The sequence below is a fragment of the Myxocyprinus asiaticus genome, chromosome 29 (genome assembly GCF_019703515.2).
Source record: "Myxocyprinus asiaticus isolate MX2 ecotype Aquarium Trade chromosome 29, UBuf_Myxa_2, whole genome shotgun sequence".
NCBI lineage: Eukaryota > Metazoa > Chordata > Actinopteri > Cypriniformes > Catostomidae > Myxocyprinus > Myxocyprinus asiaticus.
Genome location: NC_059372.1, coordinates 271,916 through 288,400, shown reverse-complemented (window position 1 = coordinate 288,400; position 16,485 = coordinate 271,916). Strand labels below are relative to the sequence as shown.

The window sequence follows — 16,485 nt, the reverse complement described above, 5'->3', positions numbered from 1 at the left end:
CAAAAAACGATGTCAGACACTGTAATATGCTCTGGCCCCCTCCCTGCTCATTGTGGTGATGAGGTTTATAGTAGATTAATGTCACTGAATGGCTGGATGTCTGAGTGGTGTCTGGAGAATATCATAGGATTTATAGACAATTGGAAGAGTTTTTGGGGTAGACCTGACCTGCTAAAGAGTGATGGACTCCATCCCTCCAGGGAAGGTGCTGATCTCCTCTCTAGTAATTTTGCTCAGAGTCTTAATGATGACAGTATCTGGGAGTCACGTGACGCCATGCAAGGTTCGGACGTGTGAATGGCGAGCTCTGCGCACTTTGCTGGTTTTAATACTTTTTATGTCATAAACCGGTGAGATTCGATACACCCTGATTCTTAACTGTTCTAGGAAGACAATATGTCAAAGGATTCAAAATCCTCGTGCTCTGGAGACATTAAAAGACACTTATGTGCTCAAGCTGATGCCCCTCTGGAGGGCTTGAGCACAGGATTCAATTTGGACAGTGCGTTGGGAGACATTCAGAATCAACCGTTGAACATGTCGGTAATGCTGGTGATGGTCATTGCTGACTTACAGGATCTTGCTGTAATACGTCGATCAATCACTGCCATGGAGACGAAATTCACTGAGTTGGTTACAAGAGTGCTGGATGTTGAGAAACGGATCGATTATCTGGTGTCATCGGACAGGGAATTAGCTGCTAATCCTCAAGATGGACTTGGAACGTGTTTGGGAAAAGGAAGACCTTGAGAATCGTAACCGGCGAAAGAACGTCCGAATTGTTGGAATTCCTGTGCGAGCAGATGGTCAGAATATGGTGGAATTTCTGGACGGGCTCTTTTCAAGCCTGCTTGACATAACAGGCCATAAGCTGGAAATCGAGCAACCTCATAGAGTTCCGGCTCAGAGATCCACTGAGGGAGACAGGCCCTGATCAATTCTGGCCAAATTTCTGAGATCATCCAATAAAGATCTGGTGTTACACGAGCGAGGAGTAAAGGAAGGCTTTCTTAGAAGAACCACAACATTTTCTTGTTCCCAGACTTTGCGAATTCGACAAGAGAGAAATGTGATTGATTCAAGGAATGCAAGAAACTCCTACATTAACAGAAGATCGCTTTTGTACTGATGTTCCTGGCCAAATTGAGAATAGATTCTAAGGATGGCTGCAAAGTATTTACATGTCCCCAACAAGCATTGTCCTTCATAAAGTCAATGGAATGAGTAAGTCATTGTGTGATTCTCAAGTTGCGGCTGAGTGGACCTGACTCACTGAACATTCACTTGACTGTCTGAGGAAACTGGGTGCATTTTTTGTTTCTTTTTGTGCTGGTTCCGCCTAGCAGCTGGAGTTTGTTTTGTGTAGTAACACTCCTTCGGGACAGTTTGTGGATGAATCTGCATGTTCTTTGTGCTAATGCCTCCTATTGACTGGAGTTTGTTTGTGGAGTATATTTTGCAGGACATTGGAATGATTAGGTCATCTGCTGCAGTAAAAAACAAAAAAAAAAACAACAAAAAAAAAACAAAAACAAAAACAGCGTATTGTATACTGTACAGTGTATGTTATTATTTGTATATTGTTGAGTGTAATTATGTGTATAACAGATGTTTAAATTGTGTTGTGTTAATTTGATGTTATTGTAAATTGGTACATGTCTCATTACTGTCACGAATGCTATGTTGATTGGAACTGCACCCAAGAATTTCACACACCATTGCACTTGTGTATATGGCTGTGTGACAATAAAGTGATTTGATTTGATTTGATTTGCACTCATGTAACATCCGGCTCACTGCACATTCATTTGACTGTCCAAGGAAACTGAATGGCTTTTTGTGTGTGTGTGTGTGCTGGTTCCGCTAGAGGCTGGAGTTTGTTTTGGGGAGGAACACACCTTCGGGACAGTTATGCAGATGAATCTACACGTTCTTTGTGTTTATTCTGCCTATTGGCTGGAGTTTGTTTTATAGATTTTCTTCTGTTATGTAATTCTGTCTCACAAAATTTGTATAGAAACACCGGACTTGAGCAATCCGATGGCAAAGTTGTCGCGGGGGCTCTCGTAGGCATACATTGACTTTTTGAGTTTAGAGGGAACTTTGTCTCTGACAACGTACTGCCCTGTAACTGCTTTCCAGCCAGGCGCCTTCCAGTGGCCCAAACAGGGCATTAAGTATTTGGGCATTTTATTCCCAGTAAATTTGTGTGATTTAGTTAGAGTTAATTTTGACCCTTTAATAAAAAGGTTTTCGAGCAATGTGGGCAGGTGGGCTTCATTACATTTAGCAATGATTGGGAAGGTTAATGTTATTAAAATGAATTGTATTCCAAAATTTCACTCATTATGGACAAAAGTATCCAAAGTGTTTAATTCTGACATTTATTTAAATGTTGCCCCGAGCTTATGGCTGAACCCCAAATTATGTATTAATAAGTCCCCTTTCTGCTGGTCAGAGTGGATTGTGAGGGGGGTTAATACACTCGGTGACCTATATGAGAGCGGAGTGTTGAGATCCTTTGAAAATTTGGTTCAACATTTTGGGATTCCCAGACCTCAGTTCTTTAGGTATTTACAGCTGCACCACACTCTCTGTACTATTTTTGGGAGTAGCATACACCCCCCCTAAAGCAGCAGATACTCTGGAAGTGGTGAATACTGCTTTTGGAAAACGTCATGAGGCATCAGTGTATTACTCCCTGCTAATTCAGAGTCCGGGGGACAGAGCTTTAACTTCGATCAAGAGATTATGGGAGAAAGATTTAAACTTGGTATTGGAGGAGGGAGAGTGGGCTAGGATTCTAAAAAACATCAAGTCTGCATCTAGAGACGCAAGGGTGCACCTTATGCAATTCAAGATTTTACATAGATTCTATTGGACCCCCTCTAGATTGTATAGGCTTTGTCTTAAAGACACACCCACCTGCTGGTGTTGCCAATCAGAGGATGGAGACATAACCCATGTTTTTTGGGGGTGTGTTAAGATCCAGGGGTTTTGGTTGAAGGTTCAGAGTTTTGTGTGTGATGTGTTGGGCACTCGGGTTTGGTTTTGCTCCAGACTGCGATGGGGCGGTCATCGATGTTGAGAATAGACACATAAAGAGTTGGGTCCTAACCAGTGTTATGATCGCCAGACAGATACTTTTAAGGGGATGGAGGTTGGCTGGGGAGTGGTGCTCGGAAATGGGGAGGGTGGCGGCTTTTGAAGAAGGGTCATTTAGAAGACTGGGGAAGTTGAAATTGTTTGTGGAGAAATGGGCCGTATATCTGACATTTCTTGATGTGTGATTATTATTAATTTGTGTGTGAGTCTATAATCATTTATGACCACTGGGATGTTGTTGGGGGCCAGGGTGGGGTTGGGGATTGGGAGGGGTAATAGTGGGCGTTAAGTTTTGATTCTGTGTATTTATGTTTTTTTTTTTCTGTGTACAACATGTGAATCAATAAAACATTTTGGGTATGCCACTGAAACGAGAAATCTTTAAAAACACCTTCAGAGCTTAAAGGGTTAATATATTGTTTGTTTTATTTTTATCTCTGGCCTACAGTCCACAGTGATCCATTTTGCAATTAAAGTCGTCAATCTGTCCAAAGTACATTTATTATAAGGACTTTTCTAAGTATGAAGGTGTGTGTGTCTGTGTGTTTGTGTTCAAACTGATTTAAGTTCATTTATGTCATTAAAAAATTATGTTGACTGCTCAGCCGGTTCCCACCTCCTCCTTGCCCACCTTTACCCCGTTACAATCATCAACTAATATTTGTTTTAAATTCCATTTTCTATTTGATTCAATATCGATTCATTTGGGAATATTTTAGTTACAGTACAATGTAAACAGGGACATTTCAATAACTACATAATTGCATAACGTGCACTGTGACGGCACACATTAGGGGTTCATTTTAGTTCTCATTCTTGTATTTCAGAATATTTTTGGCTAAACTAATATAGTACAACTCAGCAACACAGAGGAAGAGACAACAACATTTCTTTATATTTGGAATAAGAAACGTATAAAAAATAAAATTCACTGCAATTGAATAAATATAAAGTATTTAGTCAGAGGTATGATTCACACACTAAAAGTGGTTAAAATTCTGTATATTATTAATACAATAAAACAATTATTATTTAAACTCACTGTTGCACTAAAGTGATATTTGTGGCAGAGCTATTTTTACCAACCAGAGACACTTTACTGGCACACACTTAAAGGTTATGTATCATCTCCAGATATTATTAGTCTCAAGTCTCATTATTTATAAAGCCCTTTAAATTACACTGTAGACCATAATGCTGAACATTAAAAGAATGAAAATAAAGATAAAGATAAAAGACAACCATAACATCATAACACACAGAATCCATATCTATAGTATTAATATTAACATTATTATTATTATTAATATTAATATTAAATGAGTCTTGTCTTTGCTTTATTTTATGACTTCTTTAATTAACTTTCTAAACATATAATACATATTTATTTTCATTGAGCTGAGCGAATGGTCCTGGAATTTAAAGTGGGAATACGACACTGAACTAATGCGAATGAGCAATGTGGAGCGCAACAACATCTGCAGAGTGCACCACACGCTACAAATAATGTTGAATGACATTTTCACTTGTCCACTGACTGAAAACAAGAATATATTGAATTGTTCAATGTATGTATTTGTAACTAACCTTAGTTATTAAACTATTTATGAATACTGGATGTTTTAAATAAAGATAATTTGCCTGTTTTTGGTAAATTATACAGTTATGCATATTCAGATGTGGGGAGAGACTCTGCCCATACATAGACTCCTCCCACTCAGAGACTCCTCCCACACAGACTCCACCTGTGCAAAGACTCCACACATAAGGTGTGTTTGACTCCGATCGGTGAGATTTGCCAGCTGCAGTAGGTGGAGAAATTTTGAGCTTCCCATCGTCTGCTGACCCCATTCCAGTAACGGAAGATTGTCTAATGTTTGCTTTATTACAGACGAAGTGGAATTCAGATAGACAGACGCTTGAATTTTACACAAAATAATCAGAAACATTGTTCATTTGAAAGTTTTATGTGCTGCTTAATATAGTGCCTGCTGTGTGTATAAGAAGAAAGTCCAATAAATGCCTGTATTATTTGAATACCAATAAAGGATGCAGAATTTGTAATCATTTTGAATTTTTGTATGAATAAACATGATATTACTTTGACACACATAATATAATATGATATAAACATGATGTTATAAATGTTATAAAAACATGGATTAGTTTTCGCCAAACTGGTGGTTTCAGAATAAACACCTTGGTAACGGCAGACTACTTATTTCTGCCATAGACTGACATAGAAAAACTAGTAAGAGTAGTATGTAGTATGTGCCATTGTGAACGCAGCCCATGAAACATGTGTAACCATTGTCACATTGTGAGTCTGTCCAATCATGAATAAGCTGTGCCGTCATTCAGAGCTCATGCAGCTGCTCTCGATCGCTCTCACGATACTTTGATGACATACATCACGGAGACGCTGCAATGGCGCCGTCTCAAGTCACTGCTTCACATCCAGCGCCGATCGGTCCGTGCAGCACTGCATGAAGTCGAAAACAACTAAAGACTCCAGCCGCACAGAGACTCATCCCACTCAGAGATTCCTCCCAGACAGAGACTCCTCCCACACAGAAAATCCACCAACACAGAGACTCCACCCACAGAGACTCCTCCCAGACAGACTCCTCCCATACAGAGATTCCTCCAATACAGAGACTCAAACCACACAGACCCTTCTCACACAGACTCCTCCCATTCAGAGACACCACCCACAGAGACTACTCCCACACAGAGACTCTACCCGAACAGAGACTCCTCCCACACAGTTGGACAGAACAGAGACTCCTCCCACACAGAAAATCCACCCATACAGAGACTCCTCCCATTCAGAGACACCACCCACAGAGACTACTCCCACACAGAGACTCTACCCGAACAGAGACTCTTCCCACAGAGTCTACCCAAACAGAGACTCCTCCCACAGAGTCTACCCAAACAGAGACTCCTCCCATACAGAAAATCCACCCATACAGAGACACCACCCACAGAGACTCCTCCCATATAGAGATTTCTCCAGTACAGAGACTCAAACCACACAGACTCCTCCCACACATACTCCTCCCATTCAGCAACACCACCCACAGAGACTCTACCCGAACAGAGACTCCTCCCACAGAGACTCCACCCACACAGAGACTTCTCTCACACAGAGACTTCTCCCACACATAGACTCCACCCACACAGAGACTCCTCTTCCCACTGTGTGTTGTGCTGTTTCTGGTGTTACTGGGATTGAAGATTCACTAATATGAAAACAGCTCATAATGTTTATACTGCAGAATATCTGAATCATTCAGTGCTCATACATTCCGTGGCACATAGAAGCTGACAGGTTCTAGCAGATCTCTGATGCCCAGCAGCGTGTAGAATCTGAACACCTAGCAAACACTGATGTTCAGTCCATGCTTGGGCATTATGAATGAATGAGCATTACATTTATATAGTGCTTTTCTGACACTACACTCAAAGCACTTTACACAGTGAACAGGAGACTCTCCTCAACCACCACCATTGTGCAGCATCCACTTGGATGATGTAACGGCAGCCATAGTGCGCCAGTACGCTCACCACACATCAACTATTTGTGGAGAGGAGAGAGTGGTGTGATAGAGCCAATTAATGGATGGGGATTATTAGGAAGCCATGATTGATAAGGGCCAATGGGAGGAATTTGGCCAGGACACCGGGGTTACACCCCTACTCTTTTCAAGGAGTCTCCTGGGATTTTTAATGACCACAGAGAGTCAGGACCTTGGTTTAACATCTCATCCGAAGGACGGTGCCTTTTTTACAGTATAATGTCCCCATCACTATACTGGGGCATTAGGACCTACACAGTCCGCAGGGTGAGCACCCCCTGCTGGACTCCCTAATACCTCTTCCAGCAGCAACCTTAGTTTTCCCAGGAGGTCTCCCAACCAGGTACCAGGCTCAGCCCTGCTTAGCTTCATTAGGCAACCAGTCTTGCACTACAGGGTGATATGGCTGCTGGAATTACACCTAAACACACCACACATACATCACACTCTATGAAATGTGTGTACGTAAAGGTGTGTCTGAACTTGTGACAATGTCCTCACTAATATAGCGAAACATGTTGAAAACTGACTTGAGGACTTTTGAGTCACTCACTTTTTGAAAGGCTCATAAAATCGACCATATCATGTTCTCTTTAAATCTACTGATATTTACATGTTTGTGCGTGAGTAAGTGTTGTGGTTAAGCTAATATCTTTACACCCATATAAAAAACACTGTGGGTGTGTACCCATGCCTCTCTGAGGTAGAGTTATATTCGGCGATGAAGTGAATGTAAGGTTTCACCACACTGACCTCATAATAACGGTTGCCATTACCCTGTAAAACCAAACCAGAGACAGACAAATTTTAACACAAGTCTATTTACTTTTATTCATAAGCTACATCAAACAGCCCCAGAGATGAAGGGATTCTTATAGATGCCAATAGAGCAAGTCTCAGTAATACGGTGTTTATCCACTGAACTGCAGCTCTCTAGAATCCATAAAAAACACACAAACCAACAGTTTAACTCAAGATTATACTGGTTACTTTCTTATGACTCTGTCTTTGGGTGTGCTCCCAATGTCAAAGCTGTTCCAAGAGGTCGGTATCTTAAAGATGTTGCCTCATAAGATATCACATTTTAGCCAAATTCAAAGGCAGCATCATCTGTATCCTCCCCCAAGAAAGCAGTCCCAGAATGCACTGTGATGAGGCAGTGCAGTAGGTTTTGAAACAGATCTTTAGTGTACTCTCAATGTTCTGGTGAAAAACTCTGATCATGACAATAACACCCAAAATCATCCAGTTTTTGTCAGAAAGATAATCATATTCCAGCCGTTCAAACACTTCCTGATTTGTGAACATGAGCAGCTATCTAAACTGAATGTTTGTAAAGTCAATATTATCTACAATTGACTTAAACACATTTGGTTTGGTCAATATGACTTCATCTTCTCCAGCCTGGTGACCAAAGTCTTTAAGCGGATCTTGTAATCTGCATTTAAAAGTAAGATTGGTTACCAGTTTCTACTATCTTAAAAGTGTTTTCTTTGGTAAAAGGGTGATGACAGCAGATGTCATCCAACTAAACTGTGTCTCTGCTTTTAAAATTTCTCAAAAAACACAAACATATCCTGAATAAATGATCTCAAAGTAAAGTTTTCAATAAACAGTAGCACTTTTTGGTTTAATATTTGCAAAATACTCATGAAAATCTACTTTTGTACTAAATATTACACCTGCTCAGATGAACTCTTAAGGCCCTCTTCCCCTGGAAACTAAGAGTATCCACAGATTAAAATAATTAATCAATTAATTTTGTGACTTCTTAAGTTTCAGGGACTATCAGTTTAGAAGTTGTAGCCCAATTTTATTTATTTGCGGTTTTTAACATTTTAATTAAGGTACAGTTCTATTTTAATAAAGGTTAAGCTCAATTGACAGCATTTGTTGCCCTAATGTTGATTACCACAAAAAAAGATGTTCAGCTTGTCTCTCCTTAAAAAAAAAAAAGCAGCAAAAATCTCAGTTTCAGTAAGGTACTTTGAAAAGAAAGGGGCAAGTCTATTAACATAAAATAATACATTTTATCACACTAAAATCATGTTAACACACATATTGTTTACGTCTTGTGGCTATACTTTTAAAACAGTTAAACGTATTTTACGGATTGGCCCCATTCACTTCCTTTGTAAGGTTCTCATTGTAACACAGATTTAAAGAAAAGGAGGGATGTGTCGAGATAATATTTTATGGTAATCAACATTATGCCACAAATGCTGTCAATTGTGCTTAACTTGTAATGAAGCCAAAATATTCCATTACTTATTTTAAATAATTTAGAGTCATCTATTTGACCTCTTAGACGTTTGCTGAGGCCTCCTAGTTGAAGACCACTACTATACTTGACAAATAAAACAAATCAATACCTTTTCTGATTGTGACTCATGAACTGTGGATGAAACATTTAACCTTTCCAGCAAGATAGATCATGTGTGTGTCAGGGTCATAAAAAGGAAAAATTACCCCTGACCCTCCATCCAAATCCTCCTCCATTAACGGCTCAGACAAATCCTCCTGTACACACACACATCACAGAATGTGATTGTGTATCTACACTACATGGTCAACAGTAAGTATACACCTGAACATTTAATTTTAAACTCATCAGCACTAATATGGAGTCGTTCCTCTTTATCAGCTTCTACTCTTGTTGTTGATCTTTCACTAGATGTTGAACACGTCTTTGGTAATTTGCTCACATTCACACACAAGAGAATCAGTTAAGTCAGAGGTCAGACACTTACACCGATGAGCCAAAACATTATGACCACTCACAGGTGAAGAGAATAATGTTGATCATCTCCTAGCAATGAAGGCTATCCCGTCTGGTCCGAACCAACAGAAGGTCAGCTGTGACACAATTCACAGAAAATGTGAATGATGATTACGGGAGGAATGTGTCACAACACACAGTGCATCGCACCCTGCTGTGTATGGGGCTGTGTAGTCACAGAGCAGTCAGAGTGCTCATTATGACCCCGTCCACTGCAGAAAGCACCAACAATGGGCACGCGAGCATTGGAACTGGACCTTGGAGCAGTGGAAGGAGGTCGCCTGGTCTGATGAGTCCCTTTTTTTATGTGTACGTGTGTGCCATTTACCTGGGGAAGTGATGCACCAGGATGCACTGTAGGAAGACGACAAGGAGGGAGTGTGATGCTCTCACTTCCCAGCATGCAACACGGAGAGAGAAAGAGAGAGGGGTTGCTAAAGTATCTGGAGGCGTGTCTGACTTGCATCTGTGTTCATGAATTAATTATGATGAATGGAACAAATAAGTAAAATACTGTGTGTTTATGTATGTGAGTGTGTGTATGATTCATGTTAATCTTTATGAAAATAACCACTCATAACAAGTGTGAAATGTTGTAACAGTGTGATGTTTATTGACTGTGTCATTAAAGCTGCTTTTCTGTCAGTAAAAGTTTACAGCATTTAAACACATTCTGACTGTTATTCACTGTAATGATCAGGACTGAGAGGAAACAAATGTCAATTTCAAGGGGTCATATGAGAAATCTAATTTGTCTTGATTGTCTGAGATAAGTGTTCATTATACTATGAAAACAGAATGTAACTTTCAGACTCAAAACTTCCGCTGCAGATCAAAAAACAAAACACATTTATTGAACACATTATCCATATTAACATGTCAATGATCAGAAACTCATCCATCCAGTAAGAGTGAGATCATGAGGACACTACTATTGTTCCTGAACAGCAGAAGAACTGCTGATAACTGCTGTGTGTGTGTGTGTGGCATCTGCCGCTCTGCAGATCCTTTAGATGAATTTACAAACCAGCGGCTCTTCTAACATTGGGAATGTTTTTGTGACACAAAAATTTTACAAACATTTTAAGTTATCTTCAAGGGAAATAAATATGTTCCCTGGGACAGAGTCTGAGCTGATGAAGAACAGTGACGAAGAGTGATTCTGTAGCAGCTAATGTCTGTTTTCACATCCGACTCTGAAACATTCATGAATTCATCATGTGACCGGAGCTCGTCAATTAAAGTGCGATCAGACTGTCCGATGAGAGTTCACAATGCAGATTCTCAGTAGGTTATTTAACATTGCGGTCACTCGTCTTCCACAATTGACATGTAAGCTCTTCAACGGGTGCAAGAATCACTTTCCAGAAGTTCAAAACATTAAAATAATGATCCGCATTCCAAGCTTTTTGTTGCTTCTTTTTTACAGATGTTTCAGCTACTAGGCCTTCCTCAGCGTGTTCGACAATATCTATCCACTCATATTCTTATATAGACCACATCATGACATCATCACATAATTAGAAATGCCATTTTTGTTTTGTTACAAAATACATTCAATAACGTTAAATAAGGTATGAATAAATTAAATACATTTATACCAATCCCAACAAGATAACCGTTTAGACATAGTAGATTTTTCACGATGCAGGACCATCTGCCTCCAGCTCATCAGTGATCATCAGAGAGATGTCGGAGAACGTTGGCCGTTCATCTGCGCTCTGAACAAAACAACACAATTATCAGCACAAACTCTACACAAATATATTCTGAACAATCTCACTTTCAATGGACTGTTGTGTGTAAGAGGAGAAACCTTAAAGTCAAAAGCCATCATACACAGTCTAAAATTAATACTTAAAAATAAAAATGGGCTTTGGCGAGTAAATAACTTGTTTGAGTACAGGAATGGCAACGTGTGGCAAAAGATTAACTTGTGGACCCGGGACACGTCCTCAATCTGGTGCCTAGTTAGGGTAGATGTCGTTTAATTTAACAAGGTTGTGAGGGACAGAAACTGGGTTCTAATTGATGTCCACTGAAAATGTGTCTTTCCTGGGCCTGGGTATCTCAGCAAGTATTGATGCTGACTATCACACCTGGAGTCGTGAGTTTGAATCCAGGGTGTGCTGAGTGACTCCAGCCAGGTCTCCTAAGCAACCAAATTGGCCCGGTTGCTAGGGAGGGTAGAGTCACATGGGGTAACCCTTCTCGTGGTCGCTATAATGTGGTTCTCGCTCTCGGTGGGGCACGTGGCGAGTTGTGTGTGGATGCCGCGGAGAATAGCGTGAAGCTTCCACACGTGCTCTGTCTCCGCTGTAACATGCTCAACAAGTCACGTAATAAGATGCATAGATTGATGTCTCAGACGCGGAGATTCATCCTCCACCACCCTGATTGAGGCGATTCACTACACCACCACGAGGACTTAGAGTGTATTGGGAATTGGGCATTCCAAATTGGGGAGAAAAGGGGAGAAAAAAAATTTGTCTTTCCAAAAAAAATAAAAATAAGAGTGGACAAAAAACTTAGAGTGATAATTAGATTTAATCTAACCTAACCCTAAGACTGTATGTGAGCCATTGAAATGACTGTACATCTATCAATCAAAGACAATATCTGATACCTCCATCCAGCACATCTGCATGATTCTGTAGATGTGTAATGCAGCTTTTTTGGGCCGATAGAGTCGATGCCCCTGAATGACCTTCAGAACCACCTCATGATTGGCGTCATGTTCAAATGGCATCTTCCCTTCAGTGAACACCTCCCACATCAGCACACCTGTAGAGAGAACATCAGTCCATCATCAGTCCATCATATCAGTGAGCATTAAAACAGGAAGTCATCTGTTGTGTTCTGACCAAAAGACCAGACGTCAGATTTGCTGCTGTATTTGCAGAAGTTGAAGACTTCAGGTGGAGACCATTTCACTGGAAACTTTGATCCTGAGGAACTGGTGTACTTGTCATCTAGAACATACCTAGACAGTCAACCACACAAACAAATGATGTAGGTTTCCTTCAAGTTTGGGATCAAAGCAAATTGTCATTGTCAAGTATGACAAATATAGAGGAAAAAATAGATCAAGACAGACACTTTGAAGTACTAAAAATAGAGTCTGTTTCTTTATCCTTTGATTAATCAAAGAGATCTTCCAACAGACAGAAGTGAGAACTGTGTTCTGTTACCTGGCCATCCCAAAGTCTGACACTTTCACCACCAAAGAGTTGTTCACAAGACAGTTTCTGGCAGCCTGAACAAACACAACACCAGTGTAAACACACACACCGTCTGACACCATTTTTTTTTTTTTGATCTGCCATCTCTCCTCTTATAGACAGGAATGAAAATGAGGCTGTGAGGGATAGACGTACAGTCTCCTCAATGACATGCATTGTATAAAGCTATCTCTGGAGTTTTTTGTCTTCTGAACTTTCTTGGAAAGATATTTTTTTGGTGATGCTCCAAAATGAAAATTCTTGGCCAAAACAAAACATTCTGGAAACATCGGGGCAAAAACCGAAACAGAAAACTGAAAATCATTCTTTTAAATCAGATGTTGTTTTGAATAATTAAACTCAAAATGATATTATTAGAGATGCGCCGAAACCACTTTTTCTGTAATCACACATTTAAAATAGAGTAGACAGAAAAGAATTACATAAAAAATGTGTTGCCTATTAAGAAAACCTTTAATGTTAACTAATCTACTGGATAATGCTACAGCAAAATTAACAGTAATTCCAATGAAATCTTCAGTGAACAAGTAGCCAGTTCTTTTTCATTCAAGTCATTTCGACACAGACCACTCTATGGGAGGTGCGCCCTGGCAGGAATAATTTATTGTAAATCTCATGACTAGAACTGCTAGTAGGTACCTCAGCCTCTTCAGCTTGCTTAAGGGCCACGCCCAAGATTTCCTCTCTCTTGTGCTTGGAAGACTCAATTTAACTCTCTTCTAGTTCTGTGGCCGCTTCGGCTTGCTGCTCGCTACATAGAAGTTTGTGTTGTCATTAATACTCGATTGATAGGGGTACCATCGCGCATAAAGCACATCGCATAGTGCGGTCTTGCCCGATTGCGTGGAAAAAATATTGAGAGGAAAGACTTGCATCATGTTTGTGCTTCATGCCTCGGACTGGAACATGTACGTGTGGCGCTACAGGAACCGGCATCGTGCCCCTGACTGCTACCGCTTTGATAACCCAGCAAAAACAATGCAAGTTATTCCAGCTTATTGAGCCATATGACTGTCCCGTATCGGACCCACTCCTTTCGGATCTGGTTTGCGGGAAGGGGACAAGGTTCAAGCAGCTGAATGGGGTGGCTCAATTGACCCCACAGCTCAATCCTCCTCAGGCCGAGCAGGATGAGCCCTCTGAGGAGGACAACTATAATTCAGAGGAGGACGTTGAGAATGGCGAGGACCCCCTCCCCAGTGTTCAACCCGCCGCTCAGAAGGACAAATTCACAACTGGCAACCTATTTGTCACAGTTTGCCGTCGAACGACTAACCATCCACAGGTCTTTGAGGACATCGAAGACCTGCGGATCCCTTTCTACAGGCCGCTAACAGGCTGGACCAGAACGGTCTTCTTCAATCTTCATCCTCTTCCCAGTATTTCAGGGCTGTCTCCTTAATGTGACAAACACATGGGATAAACCCTTTTCTATATGAGAGCTGGTTTCAGGATTTAAAGCATTTTGGATATGGAGGATGCTGCAAACAGAGGCTTTTTGGATTGCCCTAAAGTGGAACAGTCTTTAGCTGCCTCTTTGGCCCCTGAGACTAATTTGGGGTTGAATTCAGTGCCTCAACTGTGGCAGCTAGGCAAGCTCTCTGTGAGTTGAAGGAGGGAAATTAAGCTGCTTTTTGCCCCTCACTCAGTATATAGCCCGCCCAAGCATGCTCTCAGCGCTGCTGCCCCACAAGGAGTTTGGGTGAGACCTCATCATCCAGCACCGGAAAGACCTCAGGGACGCAACCACCCCCTGAAGAAGAAGCAGGAGAAGCTATATGCTTGCTTCGTGATCCTGTAAGAGGAGTCAGGCTGGTGATAGTTCGGCCTGCCTCCCCTTATTCAAAGTTATCCCCACTCATTGTGAGGGATCTGTTGAAATTAGAGGAAAGTTCAAAGAAATGCCCACAGTGTATTCTCTCTGCACCAGGGTAGACAGTTCTGTTTTCATGTTACACAAGCACTCTAACATGCACGAAATAAAGTCCAAGAGCCCTGTTCAGACACTGCCCCAGTTAAATGTTTCCAACACAAACACTGAAAACAAAAAATTAAAATCCAATAAAGAAGGAATTCAATTCAAAAGAATTGGGAAATCCATGTGCCCATGTCACAGGTGCAATTTCAGTGCTCTTCCCCAAATATCCACAAGAGGGCAAACTGACTGTGAACAGGATTCTCTCTCAGTCCCTCCCAAAGTGGCACGCTTCTGTAACCCGCCTGTAGGTGTTCAGCACTACAGGGAAAGGTTACAGGTTGAAATGGCCACCTACGTTTCAGGGTGTGCTGCAGTAGAAAGTGATAGAGAGCTTCGAGCAGATTCTACAAGACAAGATTGTCCCGCAAGAAGAGGAACAGTCAGGCTTTTAATGCCAATATTTTATAAGTCCAAAAAAGATGGGGGGTTACATCCATTTCTGGATTTGAGGCCCCTGAACCTTTACATGAGGAAATATTCAGAATGAAGATGAACCACCAGCTGTTACTATCAATATGACGGGAAGATTGGTTTACGAAGATGGACATGAAAGATGCATATTTTCATGTATCAATTCATGAACAACACAGGAAGTTCCTTCGTTTTGCCTTTGAATTTTCGGTTCTGCTTTTTGGCTTGACTCCGACAACAATGGGTGTTCATGAAAACTGCCGAAGCCACAATCTCTCCATTGAGGATGAAGGGGCTGTTAATTATGGCATATATAGATGATTACCTAATATATGAACTTCTGAATATGAACAGAACAACAGGTGAGGGAACACATTAATGTTCTTCTCGCATCTGCAATCTCTGGGGTTTATAATCAACCATCAGAAATGTTTTTACTCTGACTCAGATTGTAGATTTACTGGACCTCACTCTGAACTCCATCATGTTCAATGCGATGGTGTCGGACAGAAGGGCGAGAGAATTTCACGAATACCTCTCACACTTTCATCCCAAAGTGAAAGTGCACTTTTGTTTGTGCCTGCGTCTGCTCGGACTGATGCAGTTGATGATTGCAGTCATTCCATTGGGGGTATTTATTTATGAGAAATGTTCAGAGATGAGCACATTCTTTGAACCTGGCCGCAAAGCAGGGGTCGCATAGGAACAAGACTGTCCTAATCTCTTGTGCATGCATCAGGGCACTTCAGGCGTGGAGGGATCCAGCACTGTTAACCAGGGGAGTGGCAATGGGCATGATTATGACTCGCAAGGTTATCACAACAGACTCATCTCTCACGGGTTGGGGGGCTATACTGGAGGGACGTGCAGTGAGCGGCAGGTGGTCAACTCTTCGGAGTCAGAAAAGTCATATCAACTTTCTGAACTTTCTTTTACTTGCAGTGTTTCTCATCCTAAAGCACTTCCTATCATTCATTCATGGACATCATGTTCTAGTTAGAATGAACAATACTACTGTAGTGTCTTACATAAATTGCCAAGGGGGAACACGCCCCAAGTGCCTCCATCAGATGGCCCATGTAATTTTAATTTGGGCATTGCTTGAGCTCACTGAGGGCAACACATGTTCCCGGGCACCTGAATTCGGAGGCGGAACTGTTGTCCAGGACCTCACTTTCCAACCAAGAATGGACAGTGCATCCTCAGGTGATAGAGATGATTTGGGCACGCTTTGGCAGGGCTGACGTAGATCTGTTTGGATCAAGCAAAAAAAGCACAGTGCAAGATGTTCTTCTCAATTCGCGACCGAGATATGCCTTTGGGGATAGTTGCGCTGGCTCACCAGTGCCAAATGTAATGCTTTACACATTCTCCTGTATACCTTATTCC

General features: G+C 41.2%; 1 protein-coding gene across 1 annotated transcript in view; it reads right to left on the bottom strand.

Annotated features, from left to right (window-relative positions):
• Positions 1–10,056: 10,056 nt before the first annotated feature.
• Positions 10,057–16,485, bottom strand: part of LOC127419828 (tyrosine-protein kinase Tec-like) — a 28,177-nt gene continuing 21,748 nt past the window's right edge. Inside the window, exons 15-18 of the mRNA XM_051661594.1 lie at positions 12,657–12,721; positions 12,330–12,448; positions 12,092–12,249; positions 10,057–11,186 (exon numbers count right to left, since the gene is read on the bottom strand). Coding sequence (XP_051517554.1) covers positions 11,106–11,186; positions 12,092–12,249; positions 12,330–12,448; positions 12,657–12,721 — 423 coding nt within the window. The 3' untranslated portion in view covers positions 10,057–11,105. The remainder of the gene's footprint in view (positions 11,187–12,091; positions 12,250–12,329; positions 12,449–12,656; positions 12,722–16,485) is intronic.